This window comes from Bos javanicus, chromosome 21, assembly GCF_032452875.1.
Source record: "Bos javanicus breed banteng chromosome 21, ARS-OSU_banteng_1.0, whole genome shotgun sequence".
NCBI lineage: Eukaryota > Metazoa > Chordata > Mammalia > Artiodactyla > Bovidae > Bos > Bos javanicus.
The window spans coordinates 25,990,835-26,008,218 of record NC_083888.1 but is presented as its reverse complement, the minus strand read 5'-3'; the positions used below and the strand labels follow the sequence as shown (position 1 = coordinate 26,008,218).

At 50.4% G+C, this 17,384-nt stretch overlaps 1 protein-coding gene across 12 annotated transcripts in view; it reads right to left on the bottom strand.

The window, feature by feature from the left end:
• The window catches only part of ARNT2 (aryl hydrocarbon receptor nuclear translocator 2), a 203,414-nt gene that overhangs the window by 26,776 nt on the left and 159,254 nt on the right, over positions 1 to 17,384 (bottom strand). For all 12 annotated transcript variants that reach the window (XM_061394582.1, XM_061394572.1, XM_061394571.1 and 9 more), the window contains 3 exons: positions 16,636 to 16,770; positions 14,090 to 14,164; positions 7,430 to 7,581 (listed from right to left, as the gene is read on the bottom strand). In XM_061394582.1, coding sequence (XP_061250566.1) covers positions 7,430 to 7,581; positions 14,090 to 14,164; positions 16,636 to 16,770 — 362 coding nt within the window. The remainder of the gene's footprint in view (positions 1 to 7,429; positions 7,582 to 14,089; positions 14,165 to 16,635; positions 16,771 to 17,384) is intronic.

Below are 17,384 nucleotides of genomic sequence, written 5' to 3'. Positions count from 1 at the left end.
ACACTGAGCTTTCAATGCAGGGGGCGCTCCAGTGTTCTTGCCTGGAGAATCCCAGGGACAGGGGAACCTGGTGGGCTGCTGTCTATGGGGTTGCACAGAGTCGGACACGACTGAAGTGACTTAGCCGCAGGAGCAGCAGCAGTAGGGAAGTAAGATCCCATATACCTCCAAGTGCAGCCAGAAAAAAAAAAAAAAGAACTACGCCCAGGTGAGCCATGTCTTCAGTGAAGTGTGCTGAACTATCTATGCCAAGTGTCTGCCAGGCACTGGAGAGAAAAGATAACTCAGAACCTATGTGGTTTCTGGCCTCGGGGAGCTGACAGCCTCCAGGGGCAGACAGATAAGTTGGCAAAAACAATGGCTGAGTTAGGGATCACAACACAGGAAGAAGGGAGGTTGTATCTGAAAGTGAGAAGTGTGAAAGTGTTAGTCGCTCAGTCATGTCTGAGTCTTTGTGACCCCGTAGACTGCAGCCTGCCAGTCTCCTCTGTCCATGGGATTCTCCAGGCAAGAATACTGGAGTGGGTTCCCATTTCCTTCTGCAGGGGATCTTCCCAACCCAGGGATGGAACCAGTGTCTCCTGCACTGGCAGGTGGATTCTTTACCACTGAGCCACCAGGGAAGCACACAGTATGTCTCCCAACCTTGGCGTCAGAGCCTGGAGAAAAGCTTAACAATAAAACCAGCACCATGTGACTAAGCCCGGCAACACCAGGAAACAGGAGCACTAAAAATAATTTTCAAAAAAAGTGGACATTTCAAAAACATCTTAAAGAACTGATATAATCGTCTATTGAAAAATGACAACTTTCTGTATTTTCTGATTCTGACTTGACAGCTTTGCTGTTTTACTTTGATTTACATCTTGTGGGCACCCTCATCTCTCATTGGCATGCCCTCTAAAATCCAAGTGTGGTACTCAGAGCCAGAACCTCATCAACGCTGTCACATCTCTGAAAAATGTCCCATTTTACAGATAAAGAAACTGAGGCTCAGAGAGTTCAGTGACATGCCCAAGGTGACATTGGTCAGTACGGCAAACCTAGGATACAAAACCAAATGTGTCTCCATCAGCCCTGAACTCCATCCCAAAGGTGTAACAGGAACCACCTTTCCACATGTCCCATCCCAGACCTGTGAGCCCAAGACACCATCCTGAGCCACCAGGAAGGAGAAAACAAAAATCTGTGCTTTGGGATTTTTGTGGGATTTTTTTAGCAGTGAGCTCCCCTCCAGGGCAGGAATCCATGGACCACCCCCTTCTTCCTTTCATAAGCTTTCAGACGCTCAACCTTGAACACAGAAGAGGTTTTCCGGGAAATAAGGACCACTCCTACCTCGTGGTTCAGCCCTGGTGTCCAACCCAAGCACAGAATCTTGATGAGTGGGCAGCTGTGCTGCTGTGCCGGGGGGCCTGGTGCTTGGGGTGAACAGGGCAGAAACCCAGCCCTTCCCACTTGCCCAGCTCTGCGCCCTGGGGTGTGTCTGTGATGCATGGAGGAGGGCGAGGGCTTTAGTTAGCACAGAAGCATGATCACACATGATCAGAGCCAGAGGTGTTACAACGGGTGTCTGCTCTCTGCACTGTTGAGCTCTGGGGGCTCTGAGACCACAGACAGAGACTTTCACTGGGATGTGGAAAGAAAACAAAGTCTCAGGCCCGGCTGGCAAAGATCCAGGATGCCAACCTCACTGTCCCTGTGGTCTGGACATGAGATGTTCGGTCTGGGCCTTTGGTTTCCGCTTCCACAGCTGAGCGCGTGGGGAAGAAGTGCTGACCCGTGGGCTGCCCCATTCTAAGAAGAGGTCGGAGGAGCTTTCTCGGACATTTCATGGCAATGGAATGAAAATAAACCTTAGTGTGCTTGCAAATTCCAGAGAGGGAGAAACACAGTGGCTGGGCTGAAAGCTGACCCATAGCACACGGGAGGGAACCGGATCCTGTTCCACAGACTGCTGCCCTCGCCCACCACCCATTAGCTGGGGTCCAGAGCTAACGATCAGCGAACAGACACACCAAGCACGGGCTTCCTGTCAGAGTGGCCTCTCTGCATCAGGAGGTGCAGCATGCTGGCAGATGCTGTCAATTATTTCTGATGCTCCCAGGGCAGAGGTTTTTACTCAGCCAGAGTAAGTGAGCAACCAGCCATTAGGGGGGCAGTCGGGGGCAGCCTGCCATCGTACCCCTGGGAGTAACAGGAATCCGGCTCACAGCCATCAGGGTGGTGGGGGTGAGGGGGCGGGCAAGCTCAGCTGATCAATTTGCTCTCAAGGATAATAATATCCTGCCCCCTCACCCCCATGGATTGAGCACCGTCTGCATGCCCCCTGTGAAGGGCTCTGGGTGCCTGTGAAAGGGTTCAGAACTGGTCTGATCCAGGACAGGGAGCAGGCTGAGTGTGGTTTTAGAGAGATGCTTCCAGGGCCAGATGGAAGGCAGGGAGAACTGGCCAGCAGGGATGATGGATGGTCACCCGGGAGACGGTGAAGCCTTGATGGAGGCAGAAGCAAAGGAGGAGGAGGTGGGTCAGAGAGGACCCCAGACACAATCCGTGCGCCCCGGCTCTCTGCCAGGTGTCTGCCTCAGAGAAGAGGCAGAGGAGGAAGAGGTGGGCCAGAGAGGACCCCAGACAGAATCTGTGGGCCCTGACTTTCTGCCAGCTGTCTGCTGCAGGTGGACAAGAGGGCAGACCCAAGATAAGATGGGGCTTGGTGATTTGACAGGGTGTTTCGGCTCCTTTCTGACTCTAAATTTTGCACAGACCAGGAGCTACACCTTCCCTGTAGGTTTTCTTTGCTTCCTTTTACTCTCTGCTCGCACATCCTGCCAACTACTGGCCGGGTGGGCTGGGCCCACCAGGAAGCCATCCTGGAAGACATGGGGACCATGGAGTTTCAAGGACACACATACACACCAGCACAAAACGCAGCTGTGGTCATGTAGACCCGCAGTGACTCTGTAAGGGGTGGTCGCACAGGAGGGCACGTGCTCAGCCCCAACAGATGCACAGGAATGCCTTCCATCCCTAAGGAGAGTGGGGGCACAGGAAGGCACAGCGCCTGGGTCGTGCGAACAGCTCCTGCTCAGTGGCAGCCCACAGCATGTCTCCCTGATGGTGTCTTTCCCCAGACACCCAGATGTGGGCACTTTTCAAAGCTGGGCCTCCAGCATGTAAAACGGGAGCCTGTGCTTTCTGGACTTTCCCTTTTCTTGCCTCGACGTAATAAGAAAACAGGCAAGCAGGCGACAAAGAGGCCTCCCCTTCAGCAGCTTCCAACACTAACCATTCACACTGTTTCCCTGGGATGTTTCTTTTGGATGGTCCGGACTGAATGCAACTGGGTTTGCCTGTCCCCCACAGGCAGAGAGCATGAAAGAACCTTTCCACAACAAGTCTGCCTATTGCTGGCGAGGACAGTCAGGTATAAACTGGAAGCTGGATTGTTCACATGATGGCTGTCACTGCCCTCTGCTGTCCACAGGCAACATTTGCTACATCCTCACCCAGAGGCCCTTAAAAGCCAGCAGACACTAGTTCAGCCTCTGCTGTGAGTCCGTGTGGGGGGTCGCTCCTCACTCCGTCCAATCTCAGTGAGCTGCGGGCAGTGATCGTTCTGAGATGTAAGGACATCCCTGGGACAGAGTGTTCTGTTTCGTCCATGATGCCTGAATTCCAGGAAAATAGGTCAGAGCCTCTGCCTGTGGCTGCTTTTAGGAGGAGGGAGCTTTCCTTTCCTTCCAGGCCTCCTCGTGACGCTACCTGCCAGGGATGCGTTCTCAGAGGCCCTGGGTGTAAGTTGTTGATTCTCTGCCTCCCCTGTGCCCTCCTTGTGGCTTTTTACTCCCTCCTGCATTCCCTCCCTCCTGCCACTCACTTCTCACGCTCTCCATGTGATGGGAGACACCTGGGGTGGCGGGGACCAGAGCAGAGGCATCCTGAGAGCACTGGACACCTGGCACAGATGCTTACTGACCATCCATTGTGTTGCGTCACAACAAAGCATGCAACTGTGAGTGCCGAAGCTTGTACTCATGCTGGAAGTGAATGAAGCATGGGGAGGACTTCCCTGGTGGTCCAGTGGTTAAGAATCCACTTGCCAATGCAGGGGACATGGTTTCGATCCCCAGACAGGGGTCTGGGAAGATCTCACATGCCTCGGGGCACCTAAGCCTGTGCACCACAACTACTGAACCTTGAGTTCTGGAGCTCATGCTCTGCAACAAGAGAAGCCACTGCAATAAGAAGCCTGCACACCACAACTAAAGAAAGCCCGTGCAGAGCAATGATGATGCAGTGAAACAAACAAAAGAATAGCCATAAATATAAAACAACCAAAACCCCCCAAAGGGGCAGCTTCAGTCTGTCCTTCTGCCCCAAATCCAGAGGACTCTGCTGATCCCCAACCTGGGACCCGGCTCTTTACCGCTGAGCGTGGCCTGCATGTAAGTGGCTTCAGTGACAGGCGCGCTGTTTCCACCACACCCTCCGAGGTTCCCTGGATCAGGCCATGGACACCAGGCATCACACACGCAGAGGGAGGACCAGGAGAGAGCCCAGGTGTGGGGAGGAAGGCAGACAGGGTGAACAGAAGAGAGGAGGGGCAGGATCATAAGAGGAGGTAGCTATCACTAAGAGCTGGTTAATATGTTGGCATCAAAACGGTGGACGTTCTAGGATGCTGCCCGTGGCCTGGCATGGTGGTAGGCTGGCCCATCTCCATAGCTTTGGGCACAGGTAGCTGGTGGGGCTGGGACAGGCGAGGTGAGCCTACAGATGAGCTGCAATTTGAACAGATGCTGAGCAGACTTGCTCTCTTGTTCATTTCAGCCTTATTCCCTGGGGCTCCTGCTGCCCAACCCCAGCTTCAGGCCAATGAGCCCACCTGTTACTTCCTCCTAGAAGCCCCTGCAGGTCTGGCCTGTGTCTCACCTCTGCACTCCCAGCTGCTGAACAAAGAAGGAGCTTCGAGATTCTACACCCTGTGTATCTCACTCTTCCTCCTGTTTCTCAAGCTTCTTCATTTTCTCCAAGGCCAGGGCAGGACACAGGCCCAGCACTAACAGGCACCACTTTGCTCCCTCTCCTGCCCAAGTGGGGAAGAGTGGGAGAAGCAAAAACTCCTTCACTGGAGTTTACCAAGCAGTGACTAGACAAAGTCAGATATTAAAAAATAATAAAGATATGGGGATTCCCTGGTGGTCCAGTGGTTAAGACTCTATGCTTCCACTGTGATCAAGGGGGTGCGGGTTCAATCCCTGGTCAGGGAACTAAGATCCCACATAGCACAGGCCAAGCAGAAAAAAAAAAGTTACCTTTTTGCATTAGTGGATCTACAATTTAACTAGATTTACTCCTGCTATTCTTACCACCAAGAAAGTCTTGACTAGGAGAAGGAGGCGTAAGAAGAATCAGAGCATCAGATGAGTCAAGGGGTAAGATGTAAAGAGAGAGGAGATGCCCTGACAGTTAGGGAAAAATGACCAGTGAGAACGGGTTATTGACGAGGGTCCCTGGTGGCTTCTGGGAGAGCAAGTTAGCAGTGTTGGTACCACACCAGGTTCTCAGGGGTCAAGGGGAGATGAACAGTGAGGGCGTCCAATACAAACACGTGGCAGGGCAGGGAGGGAAGCAAGGACGGTGGCAACAGAGGGGTATTCTAAGATCAGGAGGCATGTCCCCAGGTTAGGGCCTCTGGAGGAAACCTGCAGCGCGACTGGATGAGTACCGGCCCATGGGAGACAGGATGTACCAGGAGCTAGAAAGAAAGTGGAGGGCTTGGTCCTGGAGAGGGTGGCCTCGACCTGGCTGGCAGCCAGCAGAGCAGGAGAGGAGGGTACTAGACAGACCCACATGAACAAGGAGGGTTTCACACAGATGGCCCCGGCTTCCCCGTTCGCTGGAAGACAATACAATGTGCTCAGAGTTAGAAGCAATGCGTGCTTAGTCAGTCTGGTGGAACTGGCAGAGAACAGCCAAGAAACTGCCGTGCAGCTGCGCCACGTGGCAGGGGGGATGTAGCTGCCTCCATCAAATCAGTAATGACCACTGGAGACCCCCCATCCCACTGCCCAGGGCTGCTGCTCCACCAGAGAGATGCAAAAGCACCATCCACACTGAGGATCCAAGGGTGGGTGGGTGGGTGGGGCCTGTCATTCTCCCCATTTTACAGATGAGCAACTGAGGCTTCAAAAGAGCAGGTGACTTGCCCAGGTGGGAGCTGGGACTGAAGCCCAGGTCACCGGTCCTCTGAGGGGTCTTGTGTGGACCCATCTGCCCAGCTCTGCGCCTTGTGGTCCAGCATGGTGCTAGAAAGGAGGCTGCTTCCGGGGACCCGGAGGGGAACCACCAAACTCAGGGAGCCAGGGATGGCAATGGAGAGCTCTGGGCAAGCCAGGAGGTCACTCACAGTGATGGCCTGGAGGTGCTGGTGTCTGGGGAGGGGGGCTATCATAGATGAGGACGGGGAGGTGGCCAGGGTGGGGACAGACTCCACAGCTTAGTGTGGAACCTGGGAAAGTGGAGGGCAGCAGTGCTGCTGACCGGAGACACGCGGACGCGTGGGCACAGTTTCCGCCATGTAAGCTCGTCTCACGCCCTGCAGACTGTGCCCCCCTACCCCCAACACTGGGCACGGCTTCCATGTGCTCCCATGCATGTGGACATCATTTTGCCTTTGTCCATGTTGGTTCTTTGGATTGCTGATATTTCCTCGAGAATAAGTCCAGAGAGGAGGCATGACCTGCCTGTATCTAGAAGCCCGACCTCATCAAACCTTCCGGGGAACCTGAGAGAGAGTTGTTATCACCCCTTCCACCAATGGGGAATGAAGGCTGAGAGATGAAGGGACACAGTCAAGGTCACACAGCAGGGAATCAGGGGCCATGACCGGAGCTCAGGTCTGTGTGTTAACACACGTAGGGTACAGCAGCAAAGCCAGCAGGGATCTCAGAGGACTGCGTCAGTGACCAGACAGCCAAGAAGCCCTGTGACCCTGAGGCACTCACCTGCTGTGCCACCTGCCCCCCATGCCCCAGAACTGCCAAGAGGCTCAGCCTCACTCCTCCACCTCCCAGCTTCAGCTGGCACAGCAGGGAGCCCCAAGGAAGCCCCCAGCTCCACTCTGCTGGGCTCTGCACTCGGGGAGGAGAAGATCATGGAAACCAGAGCATTTTGAACCGACCAACCGTGTGATGGAGAGGAAGTACCACCAGGGTCATCAATCAGCTCTGAGGGCTCCCAATCAGGAGAGCCTTGAGAAGGGGGACCTAGGGAGGAGATAGTGAAGAGGGGCCAGTGTTGCCTCGTCCTGCTTCTTAGTCTCCTGCAAGGATCTGCAGCTGCCGGCAGAGCCAGAGCCTGCAGGGAGGAGAGCATCACGGAACACTAGCGCAGGCTGGGACCTGGGGAGGGGCGGGTGGGTACGTACTTGACGTTGGTGTTGGTGCAGATGATGTACTCTATCTCGTCGGAATACGGGTTCTGGAAGGTGAAGCTGCTGGTGCGGATCAACACCCACTCGCGGTTCTTGGTGCGGAACCGATACATGACCGACAGCACTTGGCCTTTCAGCTTCACCACCTGAGCAAACATTTGGAGAAGGAAGTCAGCGGGAGGAAGGAAGGTGCCAGACAGAGTGGGGAGGCAGCAGGCAGTGCAGGCTTGGCGGGGGCCAGTGGGAGCCCAGGACAGGAGCATCGTGGCCACAGACAGGCATGGAGGGAGGGCGGTCACCCTTAGGGAAAGCTCAGTCCACTCCCCCTTGAGATGGGACACTACACTTGGGTTGTTCTGTCACCCCCCAGTGAGAAACCAATTAGTCAATGCCCTTTTTAAAATACTGGCGTATAATTGCTTTACAATGTTGTGTTAGTTTCTGCCGTACAACAACGTGAACCAGCTTTACATAAACATATATCCCGTCCCCTCTTGAGCCTCCCTCCCTCTCACTCCCCATCCCACCTGTCTAGGTCATCCCAGAGCAGCAAGCTGGGCTCCCTGTGCTAATCAGCACCTTCCCATTAACTAGCTATTTTACACATGATAGTGGATGTATGTTAATGCTCCTTTCCCAATTTGTTCCACCCACCCCTTCAAAGCCCATTTTATATCAGAACATTTTAGCTTTTAGAAATCAGACCATGAAAACTCTATAAACTGGAGGGTTTCCCTTTTTGCCTTGGCTACCAGGGCACTCTGAGTTTGGTGCCTATGCCCCAGATGCAGTTAACTCAGGTACGTAGTGACGTTGTACTCGTGGGTTTATTTCCTCATGCTTCACGTTAAGAAATTCTTAAACTCCATTTAACATTACAGACTGGATTAAATATACTCTCTGGGAGGAGATACAATAAAATAACAAATTTCTATGCATTATCTATTATTACTTTTTTGCGGCCTCCTCAATGAGGCATACGAGATTTTAGTCCCCTGACCAGGGATGGAAACTTTGCCCCCTGAAGTGGGAATCTTAACCACTGGACTGCCAGGGAAGCTCCTCTATTATGACTTTTATGTTGCAGTACAGTTTCCAAGATACTTCTCAATGTAATCCCTCACAGGAACTTGAAGAGGTGGGCTTTTACTATTTACAAAGATAATGCTGAGCATCACAGAAATAAAATAAGTTGCCCGAGATCAGACAACTTGGATAGAAAAGCTGGGACAGGAACCGAAATCTTATTTCCAAACCACGAGTATGTTTCAGGGGACACACAGCTGGCTTTCCAGCTTTATGCACACACAGAATCTATCCCACGCAGAAACCCCAAGATGCCGAGACTAGATGGCAGGGTGTGGGTGCAGAAGGTGACACCAGGGCCAGTTCTCAGCTGAATCGGGAAAGAAGGAGAAAGGATACAGATGGCTGGTGGGTCCAGGACTGGGTGTGATGATGCCTCCAGGACAAAGCAAGGGGAACAGGAGCACCCCCTCCTGGTCTGTGCATCCCAGATCCTGGGGCTGGGAAGCAACCAGCCTCCTGACTGCGGATCACAATGTGACCAGAGATAAGAACTGGGACCCAGGTCCTTGCCCCCTAACCCCAGGCACCTGTACTTTATTCTGGTTGAATGTCAGCAGCAGCTGGGGTCAGGGACCCCATGGTCACCGAGAGCCTGCACCATCAGCCCAGGACCCGGCAGAGAGTAGGTGCCTCAAGCACATTTCCTGAGCTGACTCAACATATCAATGTGGTGGGGTGAGGCCAGGCCAGGACGCCCAGGGGTGCCCACTAGCAAAACTGCAGCCTCAACAGGAAGCCGGCCAGAGGTCAAGGCCATGTGCCCTTCAGGGCCGTTTTCCGGGGGTTCTCTGAGTCCGCACAAAGCACCTGGGATGCAGGCAGCGCCCCCGTGGTGAGACCATGTCTACTGTGTTCTGAAGCTTGAGGATGGTGCCTTTTCCTGCTTCCTCCAACCAGGATGCCTGAGATGTGTGAAATTTTTCAACTCCATGGAACACACACTCTCAGGCACCGCCTGTGTGCGAGCTCGGCCCCTGCCGTTAGTCGCTCAGTCATGTCCGACTCTTTGTGACCCCATGGACTGTAGCCCACCAGGTTCCTCTGTCCCTGGGATTCTCCAGGCGAGAATATTGGAGTGGGTTGCCATTTCCTTCTCTAGGGGATCTTCCTGACTCAGGGATTGAACTCACATCTTCTGCATTGCAGGCAGATTCTTTATACCATCTGAGCCACCAAGGAAGCCCCTTGGCCCCTGGAGCCATGGGTAAAGACCAAGGGCGGGAGGGAGCCCAGACTTGCACCTGCCGAGGGCTGACCTACAAATATCTTGTGCGTGTCACCTCCCGTGGTCCTCACAAGTGCCTGGTGTATCTGGAAGCTGAGCCACAAAGGAGGGAACTCTCCTGCCAAAGCCTTGTGACAGAGGAGGTTAATTTCAAAATTAAAGGCCTGTTGTCTTCAACTTGGAAATGAAAAGAGCCCCATTCATCCCATTCTCATGGGATAGAAATCTGATTCTTCCCATTGGGCACCATGAAAGGAAAGGTTAGTTTCTTTTTGTTTATTTATTGGACTGTGCTGGGTCTTAGTTGTGGCATGTGGGATCTAGTTCCCTGACTAGGGATGAAACCCGGGTCCCACGCACTGGAAGCTCAGAGTCTTAACCACAGGACCACCAGGAAAGTCCCAAGAAGCAATTAGCTTCCACTGCATCTGGCCAAGGATCTCCGAAGTATTAGAGAACTAAAAAAGATATAACACAGGGCACTTGAATGGCATCGTCGACTCAATGGACATGAGTCTGAGCAAACTAAGGGAGATAGTGAAGGATGGGGAAGCCTGGTGTGCTGTATGTAGTTCATGGGGTCGCAAGGAGTTGGACATGACAGAGCGACTGAACAACAACAACGAAAATAGGGAACTCTCCTGCCAAAGCCTCATGACTGAGGAGGAGCAGAGGCAGGAAGGGACCCCACGTCTACCTGACCTCTACCTGACCTCTGTCTTTCCCTGACTCACTAGAGCTGAGACAGAACCGTCGTGTTGTCCCCAGAGAGCCTCTCACCAGCACAGGAGGGGCAGGCGCATGGGTAGTTGTAACTTGGAGAGCAAACACTACAACAGAAACATACGATCGGGTGCCATGGGTTACCAAGAAGTCAAGGATAGGCTTTCTCAGGATCCAGAAAGGGTCCTGGAGGGAGGTGGGTTTGGGTGACATGCTGGCTGGTAAAGCTCTGGCTGAAACTGAAACTCCAGTACTCTGGCCCCCTGATGTGAAGAACTGACTCATTGGGAAAGACTCTTGATGCTGGGAAAGATTGAGAGAAGGAGAAGTAAGTGACAGACGATGAGATGGTTGGATGGCATCACCGACTCCATGGACATGAGTTTGAGCAAACTCTGGGGGATGGTGAAGGACAGGGAAGCCTGGCATGCTGCAGTCCATGGGGCTGCAAAGAGTCGGACACGACCGAGTGACTGAACAATAACAAAGCTTTGGAGAGGGTTTCCCTGGGGCAGAGGGCGCAGATGAGCACGTGTCTGGGGGCGGGGAGACCTAAGGTGCTATGTGGGTGGGACCAGGCATGTAAGGCAGTGGGGGTGTCACAGTCCAGGCCTGGAGACCAGGCTGGTGCATTCACCTGTGCTTTATTCAGGTATGATGCTAGTACCTGAGACCACCAAGGCCAGGTATAAAGCCAGCCCAGCCCAGCTGTTCCTGCAAACACCTTTACTCATCACCACCACCACCACCATCATCACTGTGGAAGACATCTGAGCAGAGAGAAGGAGGAGCCTGCCTTATCTCCCTGGGTCCCACTCTTCCATCTGACATCCAGGTCACCTGGGATCTAGAGAGGGCATCAGAGTCCAGAGCAGACCCCGTCTGGGGCCCCGTCTGGCATGCTGTCATCCCACCAACCACAAATTCCTCACAAACTCGCGATCCCACTCTAAAGTCTTACATCTGGGTTGTTCAAAACGTCTGTTTAAATCCAGAGTTCAAGGACTTGCTCTGAACTCACATAGCCTCCTCTGTGCTTTTTGCAAAAATAAGTCACTTCCTTTTATCAACATTTGTCCTCCACCCCGACCGCTGGTGGCTGGAACCCAAAGAACACAGGCGAGGAGCCCTGGCCTGGCTCTCCAGCGTGTCCTTGTGGCTGCTGGTTGCTGCCTGCTGAGCCAGGTGACCCACCCTGGCTGCTGGCTATCGGGTGGGGCTGCTTTGGTTTCACCTCCTGCCCCAGGAATGAGGTGGCTGCTCTCAGAGCGAGGGTTACTTAAGCAGAATCCTGGGGTGGGATCGATGTTTTACTCCTTCTCTTTCTTTTCCAAACTAACTAGGTTCTGACAGTGTCAGCAGTTTAAAATCTCTGAGGTGCTGTCAGATGGAGAGGTCTGTGTGGGGAGTTTGGGGATGGAGGTGGACACTTTGGAAGGAGGCAGGCTCTGACTCCAGTTCTGTTATCACCTTGCTGTGTGACTTGCAGCAAATGACTGAACCTCTCTGAGTCCTGGTTTTCACTGCAAAAAGTAGGAATGATAAGATATTGTGAAGGGTTGAGGATTATACAGGATAAAATATGTGTGGCAAAGGGTCCATTGTTGTTCAGTTGCTAAGTCGTGTCTGAGTGTGATCCCATGGACTACAGCCTGTCAGGCTCCTCTGTCCATGGGATTTCCCAGGCAAGACAACTGGAGTGCATTTCCGTTTTCTTCTCCAGGGGATCTTTCCAACCCAGGCATCAAACCCATGTCTCTTGCATTAGCAGGCAGATTCTTTGCCACTGAGCCACCTGGAAAGCCCAAGGAAGCTGTTGTAAAACTCAAAATACATGGCCTGGGCAAGGTCGGTAAGAACATGATAGGGAGAGAGGGCAGGTTACTGGTGTCTTTTGAGGGGGGCTGGAGTCAGGAGGACCGATTGGGCAGGATGTGGGAGATCAAGGGAACGGTGAAGACTTTTTCTTGGTTTCTGACCTTTGTATCCAGAAGACCAGTGGTACAAAGGAGACTGGGGGCTGTGAGAAGAGAGTGGAGCACTGTGTTGGAAGGTTCATGGGCACTCAAGTGCAGGTGTGGGCTAGGTATCTGCACATCCGCAGGTGATGATCTGGACTGAACTCATCCAGTAGGTAAAATCACCTGGATACTAGACAGAAGGAGAGAAGGCACCAGGAACAGAGCCCTAGAGTATCACGGCTTGAAGATGCAGGCAGAGACGAAGGATGGACAACAAAGCAGTCTAACAGGTGGAAAGGTAACCAGGAGCTGGTGATATTTGGGAAGAACAGAGCAGCAGGGCACAAGTCGGGTCATGTGATCTGCATGCACAGGTGTGGTGTAACTGGAGCCCTAGGTCTGTGCATGCAGACAGCTCCATGCCTTTCACAAGACAGCTCAGTGTCGGAGGCGCTCATTCTGAACCACTTGCAAAGCAGAATGTCAAGGACTTATTCTCTCAGATGAATGACAAACCATGATTCCCTCTTAAAAAGCAATTCAAAGGCCCTTCTTCTGTAACATCACCCATCCTTTTCCCTGCAGGGGCTGAAGTGAGTCCTTGGAACCCTTCGAGGAACTGGCTCTCTCTCTCCTCCCAGGTGGACCCGGGCTCAAGAGAGGGCAGGTCCACAGTGATAGTCCCGCTTCTGTCACTCCCTACCCACGTGACCTTATGGAATTCACGAAGCTTCACCTGACTCTCCTGTAGCACGAGGATAATCACACCCACTCCTGTGACTGTTGTGAAGTTTCAGGGAAGCAGTGTGTGCAAAAGGGGTTTCCACACTGCCTGGAACATAGTAGGTGCTCAGTAAACAGCATCTAATTCTAACGATGCTCTGGATGCAGTGAGCATTTCTCTCAGTGGCCTTTCTCTCAGACCTCCACGGTCATCCTCGGTCCTTCTCTCTCCTTCACTGTCTCTATTCACATTGTCAGCATTGCTACCCAGCAACCACCTCCTCTGCTGCTCCTGCCCCAGTTCTGGTCTCATCACTAGGGCAACCGAAGCAGCCTTCTGATTTGTCTTTTGTTCCATTTATTTCGCATCCTTGTCTCTTCCACATACCTGGGCTGCCAAAACGGTTTTTCAAAAACATCGCTCCACTTCAAATCCTCAAGGGAATTCTCACTTAAACGATTCAGGAGAGAATTTAAGTTCCCGGTGATAGCATATGAGGCCCTTCGGAATCTGGCCTCTTCTTTGACCACTGCCCACCTCCTCCCTACAAGCCGGCCAGTGTCGCTCTAGCCATGAGGAACTACTTAAAACTCTCCCAACAGGCTGTGCTCTTCTTTGCATCTCTGGTGCTGGCCCCTTGTCTAGAATGTTCTGTCATTTCTTCTCTGCTCATCTGTTAAGACCCATCCTGATTGTTGCCTCCCCTTGGAGACTGTTGCTCACCCTGTCAATCTTGTCCTCCTTTGCTCTTCTCTCAAGACATGGAAATTCCTTACTGATGGTCTGCCCTCCCCACTGGACTGTGAGCTCCTTCATTCCAGGGGCCCTCTGATGCCTTGGAGAGGGGGTCCCTGCTGCCTGCCTGGCACACAGAAGGACCACATCCACGTGTACCCGGCTCCTACATCAGCTGGAAATAAACATTCATGTACCTGCTGGAAACTCTCCCGAAGATGGCTCTGATCCTCAGAGTGGCAGAACTCCAAAATGTCCTTTCCTAGAAGGTCCTAAAGAGAGAGAGACAAGCTTTAATACTCCCCAACCCCACATTTCATTGTTTATATATCACTGTTAGACAAGAGTGTTCACATACATCCCCTTCAACTCATCTCCTTTAGCTCACACCATCATAAGGGGGAAAAAGTGGATGGAAATGTTCTCCTTGAGCGATTAAGGAGCTGGCATCTGGTGCTCCATCCTCAGTGCCTCTGGCATGTTCAGTACTGACTTCTAATTTTGCTAAGGCACTAGAGCAGCAGCTTCAGAATGCAATTTTATTTCTGTTTGCCTTGGAAAGGCAGAATGTACAGGTGAGCTCTAATAAACATTTTAATAAACATGAAAGGAACACAAGTGGTAGCATGAAGATGGACGTGTAGCCTATGAAACCCGGAATCGTTTAAATGGGGGGACTGCAGCTCTCTTGTGCCTGGAGAAAAGCAGTTATCATAAAATAACTAAACTTGTTAAGTCTGTTGACTACCTACCTTCGTTCATCTATGTTTTATTCAAAGGACCCAGAGTTAACCCCAAACAAAAGTGTTTTGCAATGAAACCAACTGGAATGAGAGAAACCGTCCAAAAGCAAATGGGTTATAGGAAACTGGTCCAGTTGGAAGTATCTTCAGCAGCAAAGAGTTTCAACAAAGTCATCGATCAGAACCCAAATCAGCAAATGGCCTCAGTGGGTGCTGACGCTGACGGGAAAGGAGTCTTATCTGTGCCAAGAAACACCTAGATCCAGATGCCCATGGAAGGTGGCCGGCAGATAAATGAATCTGGCTGGAAACAGAAGTCATCAGAGGTCACAGTGAATTTGGAAAGAGATTAATTTCCCCCTTCATTCCATCCCAGTATTCTGAGGTTTACATCAGTCTAGAGATGAAGAATTCAATGAATGGCTCCCATATTTCAATTTAGTCTGTTTCTAGTTATAAAATAGACATGTAATTTTAAAAAAACCCATCAATGTCACCCAAACTCTGTTTCTCAGAACAAAGATTCTTTTTCTTCTTTCCTTTTTGTTCAAATGCTTTTTATATTGGAAGAAATTTAAATCTACAGAAAAGTTGAAAGGGTAGTGTCATTCACACCTGTGGGTCGTTTTAACTGGATTCATCCACTGTCAGTATTTTGCCACATTTGCATTTTTCTCTTTCTTTCACATATATGCAAATATAAATGTATAAGTGAAACATAAAAAGTAAATACAAATGAAATATCATACCTATGCACAAATATATCTAAAATATATTTATATATATCTTATTTTAAAATACATTTAAAATATATTTATATATTTAATTTTTTGTTGAATCATTTGAAAACAATTAGTAGGAATCACGACACTCCTGATATATGAAATATGTGTCTCTTTGCGACCCCATGGTCTGTTCATGGAATTTTCTAGGCAAGAACAGTAGAGTAGATTGCTATTCCCTTCTCCAGGGGATCTTCCTGACCCAGGGAATTGAACCAGGGTCTCCTGCATTACAGGCAGAATTTTTAGCATCTGTGCTAGCAGGGAAGCCCCATATAAATGACATTTTCTTACAAATCCATAATGTACCATATTATACCTTAAAAGATCAATTTGATAAAATCACCTAACATATTAACATTTCCTCACTTGTCTCCCAGTTGTCCTTTATAGCTATACATCTTCAGGCTGAGGACACAAGGAAGGTTTTTACATTGAATACTGTTATTTTATCTCTTTGGTTTATCTTAATTTGGAACAATCTCTCTTGACTTTTGGTATTTCTTGTGACTTTTGTATTTTTCCACTTTCTTAAAAAAAAGACCTTGAAAATGTGCCTCCTGTAAAAAGAGGATCCATATACATTTGAGAAACAAATGGTGAGACAAAATTCAGGGAACATCTTTAAGACATTTCAGGGTCTTTCACATGAATATACTTTTAAAGTTTCTAAGGAGATTTCCTGTTTGGTATTCATCAAAATTAATTGATAAGAGAGTCTCTTTTTCATAGAACATCTTAATTCTAGTTTGAGAAAAATCTAGAGCTAGATTAAACAAAATGGTTAGCACAAAAAATGGAGAGTTAATTTTAAGCAGTGCAGTTGCATACAATAACCTTTTTTGCTTTGGAAGGCCATTACCCAGGCAAGGAGATGGATTTTTATGCTGTGTTTCCCTGTATCATCACTGTATTATATCCTGAACAAATGAGGTAGGTGCATTTTAAAAGTGAAACTGTTAATCGATCAGTCGTGTCCGACTCTTTGTGACCCCGTGGTCTATTGTCTGCCAGGCTCCTCTCCATGGGATTCTCCAGGGAAGAATACTGGATTGGGTTGCCATGCCCTTCTCCAGGGGATCTTCCTAACCTAGGGATTGAACCCAGGTGTCCTGCATTGCAGGCAGATTCTTTACCATCTGAGCTACCAGGGAAGCCCAGGTGCATTTTAAATGAAACTAAATCTCTAGCCTACTCCCTGAGCTCAAAACCACCTACCTGAGGCTGGTAGCCAATCACACTAATGCATCTTGGGTCCACAAACGTGATGATCCCATCAGAGTTATGCCGTGATAAGAATTCCGTGGGCACCGACATCCCACTCATGTCCATGCACACAGGAGAGCTGGTCACCTGGAATGGAGAAATCCACAGGGAGGAAGTTTTAACAGGAGAGAGACGGTGATGGAGACTGAGTTAGAGAACAATCCACGTGGATTTAATTTCACAGATCCTTCCAGGTCATGAGTACAATGAGTTCAAAATGTTTGACAATACATGCAGGAGAGGGTGTGGAGAAAAGGGAACCCTCCTCCATTGTTGGTGGGAATGTAAATTGGTGCGAACAGTAGGGAGGTTCCTTAAAAAAACTAAAAATAAAACTACCGTATGACCCAGGAATCCCACTCCTGGGCATATACCCTGAGAAAACCATAATTCAAAAGATACATACAGTGGAGAGCAAATAGGGAATTAATTACTGGCTAGATTGCTCACTCCTGTTTTGATTCCCCCTCTTCTCCTCCTGCTCACCTCTATCACCCTCCTCCCTCTTCTCTTCTCTACGTAACTCTGTGAACCTCTCTGGATGTCCCTCACTGTGGAAAATCTTTTCACCATTAACCTAGATGTTTTGTCATTGGTGCTATATGGATGGAGAAGTCTTGAGGTTACTGTAAGAATAACTGAAAGCCAGAGGCAGGAGGCTTAAATCCAAAACTTGAGAACACCAGAAAACTCCTGACTCC